Source organism: Dermacentor silvarum, chromosome 5 (genome assembly GCF_013339745.2).
Source record: "Dermacentor silvarum isolate Dsil-2018 chromosome 5, BIME_Dsil_1.4, whole genome shotgun sequence".
NCBI classification, from domain to species: Eukaryota; Metazoa; Arthropoda; class Arachnida; order Ixodida; family Ixodidae; genus Dermacentor; species Dermacentor silvarum.
The window spans coordinates 131589880-131609372 of NC_051158.1; the positions used below are offsets into that span (position 1 = coordinate 131589880).

At 48.7% G+C, this 19493-nt stretch overlaps 1 protein-coding gene across 2 annotated transcripts in view; it reads right to left on the minus strand.

Annotated features, from left to right (window-relative positions):
• Window positions 1-17065: 17065 nt before the first annotated feature.
• Window positions 17066-19493, minus strand: part of LOC125946007 (uncharacterized) — a 45575-nt gene continuing 43147 nt past the window's right edge. For both annotated transcript variants that reach the window (XM_049668477.1, XM_049668476.1), the window contains one exon: window positions 17066-17351. In XM_049668477.1, coding sequence (XP_049524434.1) covers window positions 17203-17351 — 149 coding nt within the window. In that variant the 3' untranslated portion in view covers window positions 17066-17202. The remainder of the gene's footprint in view (window positions 17352-19493) is intronic.

Here is a 19493-nt window from a genome sequence, read left to right on the forward strand (position 1 = left end):
GAGGGTGTCCACCGGTCGTGGTCGCTGTCCACGTGGTGGTCGTACAGGACGCTGCAACACTGAAAGCATGCATCATTTTCTACAGTTTCACTGCATTTTATGGCATTCATAAAAAGTGGCTATGGCCATGTTATGGTTTATTGGGCTTGTTCAATAAAATAGGAGAGCTTATTTTCTGTAACAGCTTGAGGACCAATAACTTACCAGGTGCAGCGGCCACCCTTCCCGTGCCTGATGTGCCGCGAGGAGGATCCTCTGTCGCTGTAGAGTAAACACATCGCAAGTTTACGAACTGCACACACATTTAGCGATAATTAAAACCACGGTGTAAAAAAGGAAGGTGATCCGACGGCGGCGCGAGGCGCGGCCACTTAGTGTGACTCTACGCACGCCGCTCCCGCAAGGGGCGGCACCTGTTCTGGGGGCCACTTTTTCGCTCGCTTTGCTGGCGCTTTTATGGGCACGCGCGGCAGAAGTGCTTTATTTCGATTAATATATGTCGTTCGCCTGCTTAAAACGACTCTACTTGGTTGGAGGAACGTCCCTTTATATTTCTGCCGACATTCCGATTGACTCCGACGCGGCGAGTAGCGGTGAGCGCAGCGCGCCGTCTGCTGGAGCAGACGACGCGTCTATCTCGTGTTCGAAATCACGGTATTTTGACTGTAAGCGGCATGAAACCTTCTACCTGATCAGGATTTGGCGTCTAAATAACCAAAAATTGCATATATTTGGGTATGGGTGTTTAAATGCTGACGGAGGTCGTAAAATATCCACTGTTGTGCCGCTTCTCCAAGGCCTCCTGAACACGTACTGCCCCTAGCGGCGGCGCTCACTTCCGGTCACATGAAGTGGCCGCTCTCACGCGCCAGCGCGGGCGCGCCGTCGGAACAACTATCTTCTTACACCGTGATTAAAAAAATCATTCCTCTGATGCCTACGTGTCGCAGCGCTCCTCATGCCCGCAGCTTCGTCCATAGCCTCGACGACGACCTCCATGGCGGCAGTGGGAAAGTCCGCCTGCTGGAAAGTGTCATAAGCGCGTCCCTTCGCTACTGGCTATTCGTTACACTGGCTATGTTATAAGTTTTCGTACTACACGTCTGCGGGAATATTCTGCAATTATTGATTGCTTAATGATCCCATGTATTAACATCCTCGTGCACTTGCCTGAAGGCATTTTATTTCTGTGAGGATCAATTAATCCCCCTTTTCCCGAAAGCGCAGCCAACTGAGATTCTAGGTGATTAACCTACCTGCTTTGCCATTCTCTCCTTCTCTAATTTCCTGTTCACCAACAGTGTCGCGTTCCGCTAAAGGTACTACTTACAGATAATGGCAAACTCTAAGTCGGCACCATTCAGGAACCCATGATATTACGCCGGCAGTGTGCTTACCTCTTGGTAAGGGAGGTCGGAGACACCACGGAAGCGGGCCATGCCCGCAAGCTGGAGCACTCGGCCCCGGAAGCCGGGTGCGCGACCCCCTCCAGTGCTTCTGAAAATACACACCAATGTTGAAGGACAAATCACCGAGACCATTCGACGGTCACTCACCTTTGCCCTTAGGCGATAGCGGTAGCTTCGCGGCGGGCCTCGTAGACCTGCTGTCACTGGTCGACCGTTTTCAAAACGGGCCGTTCCGTGTCAGCGCGTCAGCCAGCTGCTGCCACAGCCGTCGCCGGTCAATAAGAATAAAGCCCGGACGCAGCTCACTGGATCTTAAAGCCAGCTGGAGATGCTGCTCCAAAAAAGCGAGCACCGTCTCCCGCTGGCCCTCGGAAACGCGCGGGCCCTTACGGGTGCAGAAGCTGACACGTTTTCCGCCATAGGTCTCCACACGCAACGGCTCGACTGAACCAACCGCTTCAAAACTCGCGCCGTTTGAATTTCAATAGTGGTGGAGACATGCATAAAAGCATTGCTTGAAACGGGGTAGTGGCTAGCGCCACCACTAACTGTTTCACAACCTGCGACACCATCTAGCGCCATTTTAAGACAATAACCGCAATAATATGTTTCAGTCGTTCCGCATTCCGAACTGAATCTTTGAAAAGCAACACCAACACATTTTGCTACTCAGTCATACTAGTCAAATATTTCTAAACAAGTTAGAAACGCTTCTAATTATGTTATACGGTCCCCAAGCAGACGTTTTGCAGATGATTTTGGAACGCGTACAAGATCGAGCTCCAGAGTACAATTGCCGAACGAGGATATCGCGATCGTCCCAGAGGAGATGACTCGCCTCTTCCGCCACGCTGATCCCGACATGTCTGAAGAAAAAAAGTTCGATTCTTGATGTGGGGTGTCAAGCAAGCGCTCTTCGCCGGATTGGTACGCAACCCGCCCAAGACTGTTGCTGAATTTGTTTCCGAGGCCACAACCATTGAGAAGACGCTCGACTGCGGACGAGGCAATATAACCGCCGAACACTGGCCGGGAACAACATAGACGTTCAAGCACTTTGTATCGACGACCTGCGCGAGGCCATCACAGCGGTTGTTTGCGAGGAACTGCAGAAGCTCTTTCCCAGGTCGCAGCCTCAAGTGGCATCTATCGCAGTCATCGTCAAAGAAGAAGTTCTGCGCTAACATGGAGTTCCAGATGTGCAGCCGCAATCGCCGTAACCCTAGCAAGAAGCGATGACCTACTCCGCCGTCGCCCGCCGTCAAGGGCCTCCGTGCTCGCGCCAGAGCCACGTAACGCAGCAGTGCCGTCGTCCACCGCCGCCAGCACGCCCACCCGTCGCCCAGCGTAGCTACCAGAGGAAGACAGACATTTGGCGCGCCCCCGACCACCGCCCGCTCAGCTATCACTGCGGGGAAGCCAGCCATGTCTACCGCCGATGCCCATACCGCGAGATGGGCCTACGGGGGTTCGCCGTCAACAGGCCACGTCCACAGGTTGGCGAGCTACCACATGAAATCACCGACTACCTCACCGGAGCCCAGTGGCAACCACGACGACCTTCACGCTCGCCATCACGAGACCGCTACATCTCGCCGCATCGCCGGCTGTACGCCGGCCCAACCCGGGGCCGATCTCCCAGCCCTTACCCGGGAAACTAAAGGCAGCAACCGATGGAGGTGCGGTTGCTGTACGACGCAATGCCGAAGATCCTCCGGCACCGAAGAAGTAGATTCGCGAATCGTCACGACGAGGTATCAGCACAGCGCCTGGCAAAAGCCTTGACGACAACACTTCGCCACCACAAGAAGACCTGCCGACACGACGTAGCAGCAGCGGAGCAAGCAGACACAGCCGTGATTCGACGCCACGACTTAACCGCAATGCCAGACGACGGTCTACCGACCTAGACGTGCTAATAGATGGTCATAACGTCACCGCTCTCGTCGACACTGGAGCCGACTATTCTGTTTTCAGTGGTCCGTTCACCACTAAGTTGAAGAAGGTGAAAATGGCCTGGCAAGGGCCTGATATCTGGACAGTGGGAAGCCACCTAAAAAGTGGAGGACGCTTAAGCTTCGCCTTTGAGAGCGGAATGCGATAGCGTTATCGGGACCCGTTCGCATCGCATCGTCCGCATACGGCACGTAGGCTTCCTTCACTGCAACACTGAACGTGGAAAGCCAGCTTACAAAGACCAAGCTACACCAATCCCCTTAAAGTCGGCTTCACTTTTAAACTGAAATGCATTGCTGTAGAGACGTTTTCCAGCGGGAATATAAGTGGTCTTATATAAACATTTGAAGGCCCTAGCACCATTTTAGGAGCGAAGCTGCTTAGGCTATCACGATGTTCATAGTCGCTGTCGACGTCGTAGCTCCCCGTCGCGCAAGCAGCGCGCATACCGACCGCGCACAGGTGTTGTGCTGCGCCGGCGCCGCTCCGAAACCATTCTCCGAGCAAGCGCACGACGTCATGCGCAGAACCGGTCTCAGAGCGCATACCCACTGCGCGCAGGTGTTGCGCCGGCATCGCGCCGCTGTCGCTACACTTAGCACTGCAGTATGGAGGAGCGTGAACGTAAGCGCAAACGTCGTGACTCTGATCCTACACTTCGAGAACGAGACGCGGCAGCCCAACGGCAACGCCACGAAGCTAACCCCGAGCTACGAGCACAAAAAGCAGCAGCACGCCGGCAACGGCAGCAAGACCCCGAAGCGAAAGCTCGAGCAGCAGCCGTAATCGTCCAAGGAGCTTCGCTCCATCATCAGCAATCACTTCGTGGATCGGCTGCCAAATTTATGATTTTATAATTGTTTGCTATTGCCCCGACGCGCGCATGTGTGGTAGAAATGCTGGAAAATGGGTTTGTGTTTGAGTTTCCTGGTAGCAGAATTGGGTTTTCTCGTACATTCAAATTACAATCCGTCGCAGATTGGTAAACAATCCGACGGCGAATCCGGCGCCGAATGGTAAAGTGGTACTTTGCCATTTTTCTGACGGATTTCACTGTGAGAAATTCAATTTTTCCTGACCAAAACCTTGCACCACGTGGAGGGCGTGCGCGGTCGATGTGGTTGGCTGATTTTTCCGCCACCCTCGATAACATGCGGTTGCCGACGCCGGATTTTCTGCGACACGGGGCCCTAAACGCTATCGCGTTAATAACGCCGACTGGAATCTGCACAGCGCGAGTCACGGTAAACAACCACCCTGTCCCGGCGAAGTTCGTAATCCTGCAGCACTGTTACAGGTATGTCATCCTAGGTATGGGCTTTCTAAACTAACGCGGTGCAGTCATCGACATAAGGTCCGAATCGATAACGCTATCAACGCACAACGCGATACCACCGGATACAAACATCAGGTTCCATGCCTTGAATGTGCTAGAAGAAGAAGTCACCGTTCGGCCTCGCTCCAGCGTAATGATATCCGTCGGTTACGAAGTGCCTGCAGACTTGGAGGGCGTCATCGAGGGCGATCATCACTTACTGCTCGATCATGAAATTTGCGTCGCTAGAGGCATAGCTGAGCTACGTGCAGGGAAAGCAAGGGTGATGCTCACGAACTTCAGCCACGAATTCAAGCACATTAACAAAGGCACCACGGTCGCCTACATCAACGAAATAGTGCAAGCCAGCGGCACTTTCGCCTTCACGGATTCCAGTGCACCTGCAACGACGACTATAGTGCCTGAACCAACTATCGACGTCAATCAGAACCTTCCCAGGCATAAGAAAGAACAACTAAAAGCTCTGCTCCTGCAATGCAAGGACTGCTTCTCGTCGTCGTCGAAAGTTCGACAAACCCCTGTTGCCAAGCACCGCATCATAACCGACGAAAATGTCCGCCCACTCCGTCAGAGCTCGTACCCAGTTTAGGCGCGCGAACGCGACGCCATAAGGCGACAAGTCGACGAAATGCTACGCGACGACATCATCCAGCCGTCCAAGAGTCTGTGGGCGTCCCCCGTGGTGTTAGTGAAGAAGAAGGATGGAACCCTGCGTTTCTGCGTCGACAATCGTCGCCTCAACAAGATCACGAAGAAGGACGTATACCCCCTCCCACGGATTGACTACGCCTTGGATCGACTCTACAACGCAAAGTATTTTTCGTCGATGGACCTCAAAACCGGCTACTGCAAATCGAAGTCGACGAGAAGGACCGGGAGAAGACTGCCTTTATCACACCAGACGGACTGTTCGAGTTCAAGGTCATGCCGTTTGGTCTTTGCTCGGCACCTGCGACTTTCCAACGCGTCATGGATACAGTACTGGCAGGCGTTAAGTGGCAGACTTGCCTCGTCTATTTAGACGACGTCTTTCTGTTGCCTCAAGCTTCGAGGAACACCTCCGGCGCCTTGAAACAGTTGTTCAAATAATCAAGACTTCCGGACTCACGTTGAAGCCAGAAAATGCCGCTTCGCATACCAGGAGCTCTTGTTTTTGGGCCACGTCATCAACAAGTGTGGAGTGTGCGCTGAACCACGGAAAACGGCGGCCATCACTAACTTTCCTACGCCCACCGACAAGAAGGCAGTGCGTAGATTTCTTGGACTGTGCGCCTCAGTCAAGAACATTTCACGGATCGCCGAGCCACTGACGTACCTCACGAAGGCCGACGTCGAGTTCAAATGGGAGACGCCGCAAATCGAAGTATTTCAAGAACTGAAGCGACGACTTCAAACGCTGCCAATACTTGCAAATTACGACAAAAACGCCGATACCGAAGTCCACACCGACGCAAGCAGCATAGGACCCGGCGCCGTGCCTGTGCAGGAGCTGACTGACCGACCGGAAAGGGTTGTAAGTTGCGCTCGCCGGTCGCCATCGAAGGCGGAAGCAAATTATTCCACAACAGAAAAGGAGTACCTCGCCATCATCTGGACTACATCAAAGTTTCGCACCTACCTCTATGGCAGGCCCTTCAAAGTTGTGAGCGACCACCACGCCTTGTGCATGGCTAGCTTACTTGAAGGATCCTTCAAGTCGCCTCGCACGATGGAGTCTGAGACTTAAAGCATTCGACATCACCGTCGTTTACACGTCCGGGCGAAAGCACTCTGACGCCGACTGCTTGTCTCGCGCCCCCGTCGAACCGCCGCCACAGGGCGACCAGGATGACGACACTTTCTAGGGACCCACCAGTGCTGACGAATTCCCCGAACAGCAGCGAGCCAACCCGGAACTAAGGAGCCTTGTAGACTACCTGGAAGGCAAGACCGTCATTGTGCCGAAGGTGTTCAGGCGAGGATTGGCGTCGTTTTTTTTTTTTGCAAAACGACATTCTGCTAAAGAAGAACTTCTTGCATCTCCGGGCCAACTACCTCCTCGTGGTAGCCTCAGCATTGCGTCCAGAGGTTCTGCAAGCTCTCAATGACGACCGAACGGCTGGATCCCTCGGTTTTGCCCGCACGCTCGCGAGGATACAAGAAAAATACTACTGGTCTCGCCTCACTGCCGACGTCGCCCATTACGTAAGGACATGCCGACACTGTCAGCAACGCTAAACACCGCCGACAAGGCCAACTTGACTTCTACAGCCGATCGAGCCACCTCGCCGACCGTTCCATCGGATCGGGATGGACTTACTGGGGCCTTTTCTGACGTCGACGCCGGGAATAAACGGTTCGTGTAGCTATGGACTACCTCATCCGCTATGCCGAAGAAAAAGCCTTGCCCAAAGGCAGTGCCGACGAGGTAGCCCGATTCTTCGTTGAGAACATGCTGCTGCGTCACACTGCCCCAGAAGTCGTCATCACCGACAGAGGTACGGCCTACACGGCAGATATAACTCAAGCCATCCTGTGATAAAAGCCAGACAAGCCATCGCTGGACCACCGCCAACTACCCGTATACGAATGGCGCCACCGAGCGCCTAAATATGACCATCGCCGACCTGCTGGCAATATACGTCGACGTCGAACACAAGACGTGGGATGCCATCCTTCCGTACGGGACCTTCGCATACAAGACAGCTGTGCAAGAAACGACGCACACGGCGCCACTCAACCTGGTCTACGAAAGGAACCCTGCGAAGACGCTTGACGCCAAGCTAACGGACGTCATCGACGAAGAAAATCTCAACGTTGCCACCTATTTGCAGCGTGCCGAAGAAGGTCGACAGCTCGCCCGCCTGCTTATCAAGAACTAGCATAGGACAGACAGCAGACACTACAATCTTCGGTGACGCTACGTCGAGTACCAGCCCGGCGACCGTGTTTGGGTTTGGACTCCGGTACGCCGACGAGGACTTGGCGACGAACTGTTACGTCGCTATTTCGGACCATATAAGATCATTCGACGTTTTTGCGCACTGGACTATGAGGTCGTGCCAGACGGCATTTCGCAATCACAGCGGCGCCGGGCACGGCCTGAAGTCATCCACGTGGTGCGTCTTAAAGGGACACTAAAGAGAAACAGGAGGTTCAGCTGGAATAAAAGAGGGCCCTTCAGGAATGGAGGCAGTTTTTGTTGGGTGCAAAAATATGAGTTATTAGCGGGGAAATTCGTAAACAAAAACCAAATATCTCTTCCTCAATTTCTCTCACCCCAGATTTGGCGCTCAAGCAGTGTCGTCAAAGATTTCGTTGCTCTCAGCGAATGCTGCATGGCTGCATGCATGGTCGCTGCGTTTGCGTTCGCCGCGATGGACACCGATGCTGCCGCTGAACCTTGCAACGAAGAGCTCGCCAGGGAAGCAGGACTGCATTTCAGCAATATTCAGTGAAACGAAGCACGAAATGATCCTCCGTGCTCGAGTCACCGTAGGTCACAGTAGGTGTTTCCGCGTGCGATGGCGGTGAGCCGCCGGCCGCGAAAGCAGAGCTTCGTTTTCGTCGACGGAAGGCCAAGCATCCGGTCCGCCAGGCGACGATGTTCCCGACAGAACAAGCCTAGAAAGTTGCGCACGTACTCGGTATGGTTATTTCGTGGCTCTATTTAATGACATTCAGCACTCACTGAGCCGCCAGTTTGCTGCTGCAGGGGCACCGGTAGGGGGTTTGATGAAGGCCGCATTGAGGGAACAGCTGCTCGAGAAAGGACTGGCCTCTAGGGCACGCCAAGGTACTTTCCGAGGGCAGGATTATACACATAATCCGAGGGAGAGAAATGCAGAGAGCACACCATCGGTTTCTCTGGCTCTTTTGCCGTTTTATCATCGGCAGAGCACTGAGCCATTGCGAACGCCGGGGAGCCGGGGCTCACCGCGAGGACACCACATGAAAGGACACAATCGAGTCAACACTGCCGCTGCCCCTGAGCAAGCGCCTTGGGCCATATATACAGCCCTCAACTCTACACACACGAGACATTTTATGGCTGTTTCCCGCGAAGTCAACGTTTTTCGAGCCACGCAACACGCAACCAAACACTGTGGAGCGGAACAGGCGCCCGCGACGATGCATTGACTAAAAACCAAAGTACTAAACTATCACGACCTGATGTATCGCCATGCCATTTTTTCTTATTTATTTATTTGGTGCTAAACTTGTACTTCCTCGCTTGAAACGGTGTAAAAAGTTGGCAAATGCTCTTTATGTACGTTTAAGGTGTATTTCTTTTTGCGTTTTATTAACAGCGATAAATCGCTCTCGACCAATCGCGACCGGCCTGCATTTGTAATCTCCGACGTCACGAACGTGTAGTGCGGGAAATTCGAAGGGGCGTCAGCACCTATCCTTCAGTTTTTCGCTATTTTCTCGCTTGTTAAACATCTGTTTGCAGTAAGAATGGTATGGCTGTGATCGTGAAAGGATAATCTACCATTTAAGCTCAACTTCCGGTTTCTCTTTAGTGTCCCTTTAAGCCTTTCTACGCCCGCTGACGAACTTAAGTACTTCGTTGCTTTGTTGTTTTTTATCTCTCTCTGTACGCGTGGTTTTCTTTTGGTTTTCGTGTTCGTAGTATCGGGACGATGCTTTATAAGGGGAGGGTACTGACACGTATGCATGTTTATCTTTCACCGGTGACCGCTTTTCACCGGCTAACAAATGTTAAACGTTATCGCTAGGCACAGGACGCGCCTGCATGTGCCGGAAGTTTCTCGAACGTTATCAATGGTTCTATCCGCTGGCTCTTGTAAACGACGCTCATGTAGTCTGATTGTAAGAGTGACGAGAATTGTCTAGAACTTTCTGGAAGACACGCGGGTACCAGGGATTAAGATGGAACCTCCGATGACTCATGTATAAAAGCCGACACGTTTCGCCGCTTATCAGATTTTCGACGATCGCCGACTGTGTTCGCCGCTATCGCTGTGCTTCGAGTGCAACTTGCTTTTGTGGGCACATGTTCGCCCAATAAAGTCCGTTTCGTCCTTCACAGTTTTGCGACTGTTTTCTTCAGCATCACTATTACGTGGCAATATCACCCTATCAGATTTTTCGGAAGGAGAAAGACAACAGCTGGAAGGCGCGCAACTTGACACGAAAAGCCAGGAAGCCGCAAAGATTGAGAGAAGACTATAAGCTCCGCAGACTTTAACTGGAGATCATTATTTTGACTAGCTACCAATCTATTCCTCGGCTCATAACTCTTAATATCATCACGGATAAGTACATTCACAATTTTAATTACACATTTTCTGCACTCTAGCAAATGCGCAGAGGCTAGGCAACTATGACACGATACACCCAGTCACCCAGTCTGCCCAGTCTGCATGAACATAATTTATTGCTATTATTGTGTATTATTTATTTGTTTATACAACACTGCAATAGGGCACCGTGCGGTTTTTCTAGTATGCGGGGGTCTTTCTGCAGGAGAATGGAATATTAGACACTGGAATAATCTAAAGCGCTAACTTTCACCTGCATGGCGTTGTAACTTTGGTCAACATGGTGCTATCTTACTCCAACTTCATATTCTATGCAAGTTTTTTTTGTTTTCGTAGGGAGTAGGAGGCTCTTAACTTGCTTGGCAATGTTATCCACTATGGTGTTTTCCAGTTTGCTTTGTTATGCATTGCAGTGAAAACTTGCCTAAAGCCAGCACAGACCAGGCGGGATATATTCCCTAATATATTGAATCCTTGGCAATTGGCTAGCGTACACTAAAAAGCAAAAAAAAATCTGAATTTATATTTATGGGAGAGTTTCGTGCATCGATACCATTTTCATTCGTAAACAGAGAGAGACAACAAAATTCGAATATGTTTGGAGAAGCCAATTGAATGACTACGATAAAACCTGGAACCTTTCTCAGTGTAAAAATTGGGTTTTACAATATTAATATGGTGCAGTCAACTACAGGACACTGTCAGGTACTAAACCTACTAAAGTACCAGATATGGTGGGGCCCGCGTCGGTGGCTACTGAATAGCTCACTGAAAGTCCGCAGAAGTTCTTGCTGTTTGTGGTAGGACTGAAGAAATGCTATGAATACAAAATGACCAGCGAGACCAGTGCTCTGGAGAGAAAGACAGCGAAGATAGATCACGCTGGCGTCACAATCCGCCTGCACCTGCTTTTCCGTTCTCTGCAATATATTCCCTACCGTCGATGGCAAATTCTGTCTTTGCACTGAATACAGAGAGGGCACATGGGTGAAGCTTTACTTTTCCGTTGACCAGTGGAGGCACTCCGGTCTCGTTATTTCTGTCACATTTATTAGATAGCAGCACGAGCAAAATTTGTGACTCTTGAGATAGTTTAGATTTTTTATACAGCCTATACATGTGTGTCCCTGTTTCATGAAGTCTTCATAGAATATTCACGCCACATGCACCAATAGTTAGCAGAATACTCAAAGAGGAATCTATAAAAAGCTAGCTGCCGATGCCCTTCAAGGCAGCGAGTCCTCTTGAACTCGCGGTGAATAGTGCTCTAGAATATGGCCAACACTGTTCCACGAGCATTATTTTCCTTCCCCCGAGGAGAACAGAACGTCGTGCGCCGGGGCGGTGGCTCCATAACATCGGGAGTAACAATTTCGCCTCATCTAATCACGTGGTTCTTTGCGAGGTGAATCTTACAGCTGTCCTTATATTTCTGGGTGAAGTTGCATGGAGATTTTTATGCTCTTTGTATGGCCGGACTCTTGGTTCAGTTCAATACAGAGCACCTATAACTGCGCTGAACTTTTTTGTTAACTCTTCGTGCCGTCAGAAATCTTTTGTTGTGCTTTCGCGTGTGTTTTAGTTTTAGAATGTATGTAATTTATAAGTTAATTCCTGTAACTCTACTTTTTTAATAGTGTGTGTGTGTGTGCGCGCATGTGTGTGTGTGATTCTTGCACCTGATGCTTGGGAAGCCAAGGAATTATTTTGCTTTTATTGCGAGCTGCATATGTCATTACAAAGTTTCAATACGGCGGGCATTTTTTTTGTTTACATACACTTGCGAACGCATACACCCAATATATATATATATATATATATATATATATATATATATCATAAGAAGCCAACAAACAATAACACCAAGGACCACATGGGTACAATTAATAAGTACAAGTAATTTCCCCCATGTTGTCCTTGGTGTTATTGTTTGTTGACTTCTTATGATATGCTTATTAAAATATCGGGCCCCTCGGTTCCCTTTCTTCTCGTTCACTACATAACGAGGGCTCGAATGCGGCAACATTGATGCCTGTAGGTAGCATATGTGGGTTTATTGACCAGTTGCCATCACTCAAAAAGATCACGTGCTCGTGACGCCTGCGGCAGAAAGGATGTTCCACATCCGGCCTATGGGTGGTGAGTGGTGGCGCTGGCTAACACTCCCAGGGTTAGTTCTAGTTGTAAAACATAAATACCCCAGAAAGTGGATGGGAAAACGGTTCCGCGGTAGCTCAATGGTGAGAGCATCGCACGCGTAATGCGAAGACGTGGGTTCGTTCCCCACCTGAGGACAGTTGTTTTTTCATCCGTTTTCATTTGCAATAATTTATAATTTCTTCAATTCAATTATAAGTACAAGTAATTTCCCCCATGTTGTCCTTGGTGTTATTGTTTGTTGGCTTCTTATGATATGCTTATTAAAATATCGGGCCCCTCGGTTCTCTTTCTTCTCGTTCACTATATATACATGTATATATATATATATATATATATATATATAGTGGCGTTTACTTTTAGTTACATGTATAATAAAAATGTGCATGTCTGTGTCGTCGTCCTTTCAAGAGTGCGAACAAATGCAAATGGACGAAATTTGCTTCTTACAAGCGAATTGTGGGCAACTGTGTGGGCGCAGGTCAGCCAGACGCACAAGAAGGCACCCAGAGACACAAAGAGACATCTTTATAACACGAAACGGCACATGGGACGAATACGGGAACACATGGACTATACAAATAAACTTGGGTTATTGTCCCGCTCGAGCACTCACAATTCCAATTCGCACTTCAGGCCTTTTGGTGATGGCTGGGCGGACTTGGCTCCGACAACGGTGAGTACGGCCGGCGGTCCAAGATCAGGGTGGCACCAGGACGTAGCCTGGTTCCGGGGCGTCAGCTCTTGGACGTAGCCAAGCTCGGCAGCGTAGCGGTGGGGCGAGAGCCAGGACGAAGAAGCCCAGCACAGCAGTGGGTTGAAAGCCGGGACGACGCCCGGGTTGGAGAACAAGACCAGGGCTCTGGGACGTAGCCTGAGTTGGCAGCACGGCAGCGGTCGTGCGAGCCGAGACGAGGCCCAGCTCAGCAGGACCCGCGACGATGGTAGAAGCCGGGGCGGCGTCCGGTTTGCAGTACAGGACCGGGATGCAGGGACGTGGGCCGGCGTTCGGTCCGCTCCATCTCACCGCACTGCCCGTTCTGTCAGCCTGGCTGCCCCGTCGTTCCAGATGGCCTCTCGCGGCACGTGCACCAGCCACGCGCACTACCGCGCTTTTCGACCCCGCACGCAGAGAACAAGCATAGAAACGCCCGCGCATTTCAAATATCGGCCCCGCACACCGATCACAGGTCGTCCTCCTACCACAGTATACTCAGAGATCACTGTCACGTTTCAGCTCCATTTGACAAATGATCAGATTTAGCCGAACGTATTGCAAGCCTAAGGAGAGAAAAAAGTGAAGCCAACGCAGTTCCGTACTTGTTCTCTTATTAGGCGGCGTCAAAGGAAAGAAACGTCGCGGCAAAGAGGTGCGAAGTTCCGAATAAATGCTCTGAAAAACGTAACACACTCTTCAATGATATTATACTTATTCATTATAGCATTCGTCATCGTACCGTAATTACATAATGAAACACAATGGACGGCCAAATACGGTTGTTAGAAATGAGACCATCATGTGGAACAGGGATTAACGAAGAAATACAAACATACAGCGCTGAAATAGAAGAATATTATTGTTTATTTGCCATATATGCAGTAGTTAACGTGGCACATTTTTTTTTAAATTTCAAACCTCCTACCGGTCCTACTTCAGGGCCATCAGTTATAACACGCTGGTAGCGATTTGCTTCGTAGAAAAACTGCTAATAACAATTATTTTGTTGAATTAAACCAAACAATTATCCTCTTTCCTGCAGATAGCCTTATGAACGTGAGTTGGTTAATGGAAAGTAAAAAGTCAGTTAACAACCGCTCAATGATATCTTGGCAGCAGCCGTGAAGTAAAACGCACGGAAGCGAAGTCACGTATCGGGCGTGTCTAAGCCGCCGTGGTTGATCAGTGGCTATGGTGTTGGGCTGCTGAGCATGAGGTCGCGGGATCGAATCCCGGCCATGGCGGCCGCCTTTCGATGGGAGCGAAATACGAAAACATCCGTGTACTTAGATTTAGGTGCACGTTAAAGAACCCCAGGTGGTCCAAATTTCCGGAGTACACCACTACGGCGTGCCTCATAATCAGAGCGTCGGTTTGGCACGTAAAAACCCACAATATAATCTATCGGGCGTGTATTATCCGTGGATGTTCATAAAGTAGAAGCCACGCGCTTTTCACAGTCTCCCTAAATCCTGATAAACATTACATCTTGAATTCTGCAAGTAAATTATCAAGTGCTATAGTCTTATAAGTTCCCGTGTGAAAAAACGTTTTTTTTTTTAACTTCTCGTCGTTTCATCGTGACGGAGTACAGGCGCATGCGTTAAGTTCTATATTGGCTCTTTCGCAAACACAACATGTATTTTGCACAGTGGCATTGGTACAAAGGCCTTTGACCCGCTACTTCCAGCGAATGCACTTAGAAAAACTAACATTTCTTCTTGTTTACGTTCTTTGAGCTTTTTAAGAGCCGCGATTATGAAACAAATTCTCCTGCACATTCTACGCTGCTTACATCATATGAGCTCAGTACAACTCCGCGTTACGGACAGCCCAAGTGGCGAAGGCAAATCGCTAAGCCACTGCTTGGTACTAATTTTTTCGGAGTGCTTCATCTTGTATTTATCGAAGCATCTTCAAACAAACAAAAATGTCACGACGTTCTATCAGAAGCGTAATTTCGTCATGACAGTTTCACAAGGGATAAATTCCCAATAAACGCTTCAAAAGGCCGAATAAACAAGCTGTTACCTTAGCATGGCAGCCCGATGCACCCGTGTGTTTTGTGCTCTTAAAGCGCAGGAAATAAGGCCCGGGAAGGGGGGGAATGCTTAGAAAGGAGATGTTTCCTTCATATTTCATGTCACTGTTTGGGATGAGTCAATTATTTTCCACGCCATGTTTGTACAAGAGAGTTGCTTTTGTTTGTAATGTCGGCCATTCACCACTTTCGCACGTTTCGCTTTTACACGCAGTATTCCTTTAAGGTCGACATACCAGAATGGCGCATGTTTGTAATTTACTCTTTTTCACCTGATGCCATCCTGTGGAGCTTCGTACGGGAACTACCTCTGCTTATCTGTTGCCACAACATTGTATGAACGCACAAAAAGCCAGCAACGACCATTTATGTAGGCAAAAATAAACATTTTCCCATATCACAAGCCGTCTTGAGGGTATCTTGTGAAACTGCGTGTTGCACAGATTCAATGGAGGCTTATAAGGGTTGTTCGTAATCATTTTTACTAAATAAAAAGATTCCGCATGACGACCGCGCGCGGTTAAGGAGTAGAATAAAAAAAATCGCAGTTCCGCCCTAAAGGCCAAGCATCGATAGCAAGGTCAGCCGTATGAACTTGTAAGCATTCGTTTACTAAATGCAAGCGTCACACACGCACAGCTAAACATGAACACATCTAACTCGATGACCGTGGCAACTCGCTGTCGAAACGCTGAAGTGAGGAAGCGCACAGCAGTAGCAGCGAGAATATTTACCTTCGTGGTAAGCGTCGAAAGCACAGCGCATACGAAGCCACCACCGCTCGGCGCACTTTGTCCACATCGCAGATCGCTTTGAAGATGAGGCCCGCGTGACCACGCTTCACATGCGCAATCTTCGCGCTAATAATGCAGAATATAATAAATGAATTTTATAGCTTATGACTGTCGACTTGCACGTTGATAAATATACTTTAATACAGGAACAATTCCGCATAATGTAACATTCGCTAACAATGTCCTATTGATCTATCACTGGCATCCATACTATAAAAGTTGATTTGCAGGCGTGTGGCACCTAAAAATCTCGGTATTCAATACCTTGTACGAAAAAGACAAAGTGATCAGAGCAAAATGACGAGATGTAATTAACAATAAGTGCGCATGGAATTATGATACTGCCGTGATACTGCCGTGAATGGCAAGTAAACATGCTTTCGTTACGTTTTGACAAAACCCTTGTCAACGTTTTCTTCAGGTTGGGGCTTTCTTGCAGTTGTTGACCCACTGTTAATTCGTGGCAAAGTTGCAGTTGGCGACGCCTATTGTTAGCTGTTGACAACATATAGCTACTTAAGTGTCCCTAGATTGTGCCCTTATGCAAGATGAATAATAGAAAGACGGAATTGCTTTGCCAGAGGACACAGACGTAGCCCAGAGCTAGGAATATGTAAAGGTATCTCAAAATTAATTGTCGGCGGGAATGCCATGAAACAGCTAGCGCAGTGTGGTTCTCTGGACACATTGATTGTGAAGTGTTAATTTCTTCGTGTTTTGCCAAGTAGGTTTACTACTTTTATATTTTTGTAATCAGTGCCATTTTAATTAACACGTTCTTGACCTTTGAAGTTATCACTTTAGAACCTACAAACAGGTCAGTCAAAACCACTGCAACTGTCAGAATCACGACAGGATTTCTAACGTGATCAAAGAACAGCTTTATTAGAAAAGTCAAGGTGGATGGGAATAACACTGTATAGAAATATTTCCTCTCTTTGATATCTTTTGCGTCTCGGGCCCCTGGCTACGGAGTCAGCCGCTGCGTGTGCTTCTCCATTTGTTTTTATCTCACATATAACTTACGCATCACTGAAATAAATTGTTGGCGATTGAGGTCTGTGCTGGCCGCTGACGAGGAACTGCTTACGACAGCATAGATACAGCTTCTTCTCTTCTTCTTCTTGATGGGGTTTTGCGTGCCAAAACCAGTTCTGTTTATGAGGCGTGCCGTAGTTGAGGGCTCCGGATTAATTCGACCACCTGGGGTTCTTTAAAGTGCACTACAACGCAAGGGCGTTATTGAATTTCGCCTCCATCGAAATGCGGCCGCCGCGGCCGGGACTATAAAAGCGGCTGCAGCTCGTGAGCAGTCCGATGGCACCGTTCTCTTAATTGTGGAGGAAATTGGACAGGTTGTGGGAAAAGCCAAACGTACCCGCGCAACTGTCCCAAAGGGGATAAAAAGAGACATCATTAAATTTATTATGTCTTAGATTCCGCCTAAAAATTTCACAATCATCAGAACTCCGTAGCTCTACAAAGAATGAATAGCCTTTCTTCGTGTTTTTTTTTCTTCTAGTCTCATTTTTCCAACTTTTTGCAGATACTTTTCGCATATTTATGAACAGTTGTCGTAGCCTGTACACATGTGCTATTAAATGATTTGATGCAATCGTCGTGATTTTCGGTAATAGTTTTTCTCGTTACCCAGGCCATACAACTTGACGTATCTGAAACAAAAACATAATAAACACACGTGAATTTGCCAATAATGACAAAACTCCTCTATACAAAATGTACACAAAACTTTGCTAAACTGAATCCTTTGGACCTGATTGAGAAAACATAAATATTTGTATATTCTCCAGGGATGGTATTACTCATTAAATCAAAACGTAATCTTTTAGTTTCTGTCCCACTGTTGATAGCTCTAAAGATTGCCTCATTTCTTTCGATATACATTTTAATATAAGGTAAATAATAATGCCAGTCGGGAAGGAATGAAATTCCCTGCGTATAATGTCTAGGGCAGACATATGGTTTGAGCAAAATTTTTCACCACGAATTACTGACAAATATTTCTCAAAATATACGAGTAGCCGACGAAATACTACACGAACGTATGGCAACTCTATCAAGAGAGAACGAGCAAAACTAGCCAAGAATAAGACAGCCTAGACGCAGTAAGGGTAAAAGTAAAGCAATTCAAGCTGATGCTCGCAAACAAATAGGCAGCTTCCCAGGAATATGAATGTAACATGAATGAACAAAACAGTAACCAGGTTTATTTCAGAATCAGCATGTAAAGTGGGAAGTAAGCCAGCAAGGCAGCCAGAAAGTAAAGAGGAGAGAAGGAGAGAAGGCCGGGATGTTAACCATAAATGCGTCTGGTTGGCTACCCTACTCTGCAGGACGGGAAAGAAGGTATAGGAAGGGAGGGGAAGGAAGAACACGGTGAGCTCGCGCATGCACGCGGAGGGCCTGATTAATTCAAAGGCGTTCACATAGCCCAGTCGCCCTCAAGAAAGACAACAGTGCGTTCACAGCTTTATGGGCCGACGAGCGATGGGGACGGTTTTCAAGTAGCACCTGCACAGACAATGGCCGATCGTCCAGTCGTCGCAATGCGTTCAATAATGTTTGTCTTTCCGAATGAAATCGATGGCAGTCACACAATAAATGTTCGATGCTCTCTTCTCTGCCGCAGGCGTCGCATGTAGCGCTTTCGGTCATTCTGATCAAAGCACAGAACGCCTTCGTAAAAGCCACTCCCAACCACAGCCGGTGTAGAAGCGATGCCTCACGTCGGTGAATCCCAGGTGGAGATCGGAGTTGGAGCGAAGGGTTCAGTTCGGAGAAAAGCTTGTTTCGAACGGATTTTGAGCCAGTGTTAAAAATTTTTTTGTTTGCGTAAACAGTGAGTCAAAAAATAAAATGTTTGCTTCCGAGTTACCACGGGGAATTTTCTTGCTTTGTGTTCGAGAAGGTGTCAGCCGGAGTGAATCGTCTAAAGCAAGCTACATTCTACCATCGACGAGCGCTCAATCAGATTGTTACCTTGGCGCCTTTCAATTACGAAAGGGCTAGCATAGCCACGCTATCGCCATTTGCCGCCATGCACGAGCGAGAATATATATTGCGAAGCTTTCTTTTTTTGTTATTGCATATTCGGCTGCGCGCGCCGACGATCGCGCGCCCTTGCACTGCGGCTGCTGACCGCCGTTGCGGCCAACGTGTAAGCGTGTGTCAGCGCCACCTCGCGGTTTCCTCCCAAAGGGGCACACGCGAGCCGGCGCGTTCAACACACTTCCCCATTCTAGCCACTGTAGAAGGAGCAACGAGCGATCAGTTGCAAGCCTTGTGAGAAAACCAAGTGTACACCAATCGGTGCTCGGAAATGCTAGCGCAAGCACGTAGCAAGCCGCGCCAATCAAATCCAGAGAAAAAAGAGGAAGGCGAGCGTCCCCTCGTGGTATAACGCGAAACGTATTAAACTACAAATTAGTGTAATACACATTCAGTGTACATCTTGTAAACTTTAAAATGCTTACAACCCACGTTAATGTGACTAATATTATTGTACTAAATGCATTTATTTTATAACTTGCTTGCGCCTGTAATGCACTCGGTGGAACGACAAACAAGTGAAAGAAGGCACGACCATGCACCGACTGTTTCATCACGTGAGCCCCAGTTTGTCGACCGTCCATATGGCAACGCCCAAGGGATGATAGCCAACCAGAGTGAATCTAGATAAACCAGTGAAACTGGAGCCGTGCCGACGGACAAACTTTGTCTTGTTACCATTAGTTGTTTCATATTGGGGCATCGCCAGAGCTCGTGATGATCCCGGATTTCGCCAAACTCGGCGC